Raw genomic sequence first — 4,947 nt, 5'->3', positions numbered from 1 at the left:
CTCTTGGTCCCACCTTTGGTTTTCTCTAGTTCTCATTCCTGGTCCTCCCCCTCAACACCTCATTCAAACCATTCAAACCTTGTTTGATGGGTTTGGGTCAAGTAAGGGATTAAATGCCATCATACTTGGCCAAAATATATATTTCCCTCTAGCCCAACTTTCATCTTTCTTCCCTGACAATTACCTTTCTCCTCACTAGGGAAGGAGGGGGCTTTTTTATTTTTTTCTCACAGTTCAGGAGATATAGTCTATCAGGGAAGGAATGACTGAGGCCTCATCCTGAGGCCACAGCACCATGAGGCACTGTTACAAGGGGTCAACCAGGAAGCAGAGAGCTCTTGCTGGGTGCAGGGACAGGGTATAACCCCAAGGTCAGTCCCCCTCCCCGGCAACTCATTTCTGTCAGATAGGTGCCACCTCCCCAAACAGTGCCAACAGCTGGGGACCAAAGGCTCAACCACATGAGCCAGTGCAGGACATTTCGAATCCAAAGCAGAACAGGCAGGTGTGACCTGTGGAAGGCCAGTTAGACAAATATTGATGCTTTTTTTTTTTTTTTAATAAATTCCAGGCAAGTAGCATCTCTGGGAAGTTTTGCTTCTTGACTGGTTTGCAAAATAGCAGAGCCTCTTTCAGTGTCTCCTTCGGCTGACAGGAGACCATCCAGATGCTGTCAAACACTGGCTGGAACATGTTTACACGCGAGAGTTTCAACCATACGGACATCAGCTAAAGGCGTGGGGGACAGACTATCTTGGGAAGATGAATGGAAGAGACAGGCCTGAGTGGTGAAGTTCTTGGGCACACACGCAAGCATGCTGGGGTCAAGTGGACTTACCCGATAAGCTGAGGAGCGAGAAGAGCAGCAGCAAGCTGAGGCTGAGGCGCAGCGTCCCCGCCGCGTTGCAGTCCACTTTGGAGTTCTTGCAAGAGCACACCTGCACCCTGAGGTCTGTGATGTTCGTCATGGGTGGCTTCCCTGAATCTGTCACCATGATGGGCAGGTTGTAGTTGGCCTTGTTCAGATTCTGAAGCAGGCTCACGAGGGCATGGGTGTCTGCAAGACAGGAAGTCCCTGTGAGAAAGGGGAAGCCCTCTGCCGGATTCAGAGTGAGGTTCTGGGGCCTTGGTGTGCACAGCAGTCGCTGTGTGCAAATGACCTGTGATCATAGGTGTGTCTCAGTGAAATCTATTACCATTAAGCAAGTTCCTTGGTGGCAGTAGCCACATTTCACAGAGTGGCGACAGGCTGCATGGGGTGAACCATTCAGAGACAGGGTCTTCATTATGAACATTCTGCAGTTTGGCACTACAGCAACCGGCTCTGGCCTTTCCTACTAGAAATTTCTGTGTTCCACTGTACAATACAGTTTCATCCTCCTCCACTGCCCCATCCTATAACTGGAGCAAAAGTGAATTCTGGTGATGAAAGGATCAGACTAACTTTGTAACCTATATGTCTTCTAAAGCCTATAGTTTTGAGTTTTAGGCCCAGGTTAAGCTAACGCCTCTTAGTAGCTTTCCAGAGACTGGAGGAATGTGACCCTGGCCATCTGTAAGGACAGATATAAAAAAGTGAGCAAAAAGAATGACCAGACCCTTATCTTCGAGATAGTGTTTCTTGGCAACCAACCCAGATGGCCTCAGTCCTCCTTCTGAGTAGCCCCTGACCTCTGGCCAAAATCCTGCAGCCCCAATCTTCAAGGATGAGCTAATTATCCCCACCTTCAATTGCAGCTGCATCCACACTTGGCAGGACTGGCCAAGCTTGAGCACCTAAGACTAACCAATTATCTTATTTTATAGCTTCCTCATCCAATCCTAATTTGCCAAAACTGCAACTTCAAATTTACCCGCACTTTGTCTTTTAAAAACCTAAAGCCTTTGTCTTTGCTGACCGGCAGGGGTGACCCCATTGCGCAATGGTTAAAATAAACCTCTTGCGATTTTGCATCGATGAGATCCATCTCCTGAGTTCTCTTCATCCCTCTGGAAATTAGGCTCATGCTGGGCCTAACAGTGACATTTACAGCAGTATAAGATCATTACCAAATATTAGGCAGACTCAGTTCACACTGAGGAGGAAAGTGAGTGGGACATCAGGAATGAAGGGTACTACAGAATCAGGAAGGCCGGTATCAATGTTATGTCTCGTTTTCAATTCTACCCACCCACGTGGGAAGGAAGGGAGAAAGAGAGGCTGCCTGTGACAGTCATCTTGAGAGAGGGCCCATGGTAATAGAATCAAAGCCAATGATGAACGCCAAGGCCACCAGCAAGGCTGGGTCAAGCAGGAGGAGGTCTGTGGCATGCAATGGAGGGCTGGGGCTTTATGAACGTACTGAGACACCACCTGCTCTAACAGCTAATGGAAGGAAAAGGTCCAGAGACCTTCTTGCAAAGCACTGCTGAGAGTCAGTGGGAACAGAGCCCCCACCAGAGATGAGACAGCAGAGCCAGGAGAGGCTTGGGAAGCAGGAAGCCCAGGCTTGCCAAGGCCGCTGCTCAGCACAAGTCAGTTGCAAAGAAAGAATGTATGGGAGTGGACAGTTGTGGCATATGCCTGGAGTTCCCACACCCTGAGAAGATGTGTGCAGGTGCTCTCAGAGGCAGGAGAGGTATCAGTTGCCTTGAAGCAGGAGTTTTCGGTAGCTGTGAGACACTTGACATGGGTGATGGGAACTGAATTTTGAGTCCTTTAAAAGAGCGGGAAGTACTCTTAGTCACCAAGCCATTTCTCTTGGTGACTAGTCCTGTGAGTATCTCTATGTATGTATGTATCTATTTATCTAACATCAATCAATCATATATCTGCCTGTCTTGTCTGTCTGTCTGTCTGTCTAGTCCTGTGATGTTTAACTAGAGTGAAAAGGGAGGAGAAAGGACAAAGAACCAGCTTCTAACTGGACACTCCAGCAGAAACACAAGGAGCGCTGATTTGCCCAGGGAATGCTGGGGTCACAGTTGTCACTAGAGTTGACAGCACACCACCTCAGGTGAAGAAGAGAGAAAGGAAGGAAACAGAAGGCAGAGCAGCCACGCTTGTGCCTGTAAGAAACTGACAGTCAGTATATCTACAGATGGTATCCTCACCCTGGTCAGAAAACTCAGCACGCACACACACACACATATATATATGTATATGAGTATATATATATATATATATATATATATATACACATAAACACACACACAGACACACACACATTGATACACACATAAAAACACACAGACACACACACACAGACACACACACACACACACACACACACACACAGAACCTCCCTGTGGGAAGCTGCGTGGGAGTGGGAGAATCTTTGAGGAAGGAGAAGAGAAGTTCAAAGCGGACTGAACAAAGGTTGGCCGTTTGTGGTCGCTGACTTACTGTTGATTTTGGAGATCTTCCAGACTTTATCAGGGACGGTCTGTTTATGGATCTCGAACTTGAAGGGGTCTGTATTGGGGTGAAGGTCCTTGTCGGAAGCTCCCAGAATGACCACACTGAGATTTTTGGCATCATCACAGACTTCAGCCACCGTTGGGTAAATGATGGGAGCGTTGTCATTTACATCCTCCAGGGTTATCAGCAGGGTCCCGGTGCCCGTTGCCGGAGGGTTGCCTGTGGGAAAAGGAGGCATCAGTGAGCCGCTGGGGGAGCTGGGACCTCAGTCTACCAGGTCACTGTCTGTGAGCTGTTCCTGGTGCCTTTTGTGTTCATTATTCAGTAACGGTTTCAACTCTGTAAAAGAGGACACTTTTGCCTGGGCTGTCCTTGAAACTGATCCTCCTGCCTCAGCCTCCTGAGTGCTGGAATCATGCACGTGTGAGCAGCCACACACAATAGGCAAGTGCTTTGCAAATGCGTCACATCTCCCCAGCCCTTGGGTTTTGGAGACAGTGTCTTGATCTGTCATTCAGGCTGGCCTTCTGAAGTGACAATCCTCCTGCCTCACCCTTCTGAGTGCTGGGATTATAGACGCACGTCACCAGTGGTCACTTAGAAAAGTCAGAGCTAATTTGTAGGCTACGAATTGTAAGCATGTGCATTTCCTCTGTTCCCATAGGGATCAGATGCACCTAAATCACAGTACTTTACTGATGGTCTCCAAATGATGGTGGCTTGATGCAATTAGTTAAAATATTTTTTATTATACTCTGTGAGTATGTGTGTTCATGTGTATGTGCATGCGTGCGTGCGTGCGTGCGTGCGTGTGTGTGTGTGTACATGGCTGTGTACTTGTGCAGGTCAGAAGACAGCTTGGGGATTCGTTTCCCTCCTTTTACCCTGTGGGTCCCAGGCATTGAAGTCAGATCATTAGACCTGGCGGCAAGTGCCTTTAACCTCTCAGCCATCTCCCCTGACTACCACCAGATATTTTAAAAGGGAGCTGTGAGGCTGGAGAGATGACCCAGTGGTTAAGAGCCTAGCTGCTCTCCAGAACACCCAGGTTCTATTCCCAGCACCCACATAGTAGCTGGAGAGTCTATAACTCCATTTTAAGGGATCTGTCACCCTCTTCTGGCCTCTCTGGGCACCATACATACACAATGGAGAGATATAGGCAGATGAAAGACAAAAAGAGAAATGATTTTTAAAGAAGGGGGTTGTGGAATAATGTGATTCAACTCATTGATAGAAAATACACAGCTTTGTGTATAGTTGATGCTGGGTGCTGTTGGCAGGAGTCTCCACAGAGGAGACTACGCATGATATGGGCAGTTTGCACAGGGAAAATGTCTTGTTTTGGTGACTAGGGGCTCAGAGGAGGCCATCAGAGGAACAGCAAAGGCTTCTAAGGGACCACAGGACCAGCTATGTTTGTGCTAATGGCCCCTCAGACTCTATGTGCAGACAGACATATAGGACTCAGAAGAAATGGTCGAGCTGAGTTGGAGACCTTTCTGGAAAATTAGAATGCTAGAGGGCTGACTGTAAGACTCCTGAAG

At 48.0% G+C, this 4,947-nt stretch overlaps 1 protein-coding gene across 1 annotated transcript; it reads right to left on the bottom strand.

Moving 5' to 3' along the window:
* Positions 1 to 809: 809 nt before the first annotated feature.
* LOC129683508 (cadherin-13-like) lies at positions 810 to 3,619 on the bottom strand (the record flags this gene model as incomplete). Its single annotated transcript, XM_055616224.1, has 2 exons — positions 810 to 1,057; positions 3,386 to 3,619. Coding segments are annotated over 2 exons (467 nt in total), but the record flags the coding sequence as incomplete, so codon positions are not given.
* Between the last annotated feature and the right edge of the window lie 1,328 nt (positions 3,620 to 4,947).

Source organism: Psammomys obesus, unplaced genomic scaffold (genome assembly GCF_907164565.1).
Source record: "Psammomys obesus unplaced genomic scaffold, mPsaObe1.curated_primary_1811, whole genome shotgun sequence".
NCBI classification, from domain to species: domain Eukaryota; kingdom Metazoa; phylum Chordata; class Mammalia; order Rodentia; family Muridae; genus Psammomys; species Psammomys obesus.
Note: the sequence above shows the minus strand (reverse complement) of the source record. Positions and strands in the feature narration are given on the sequence as shown.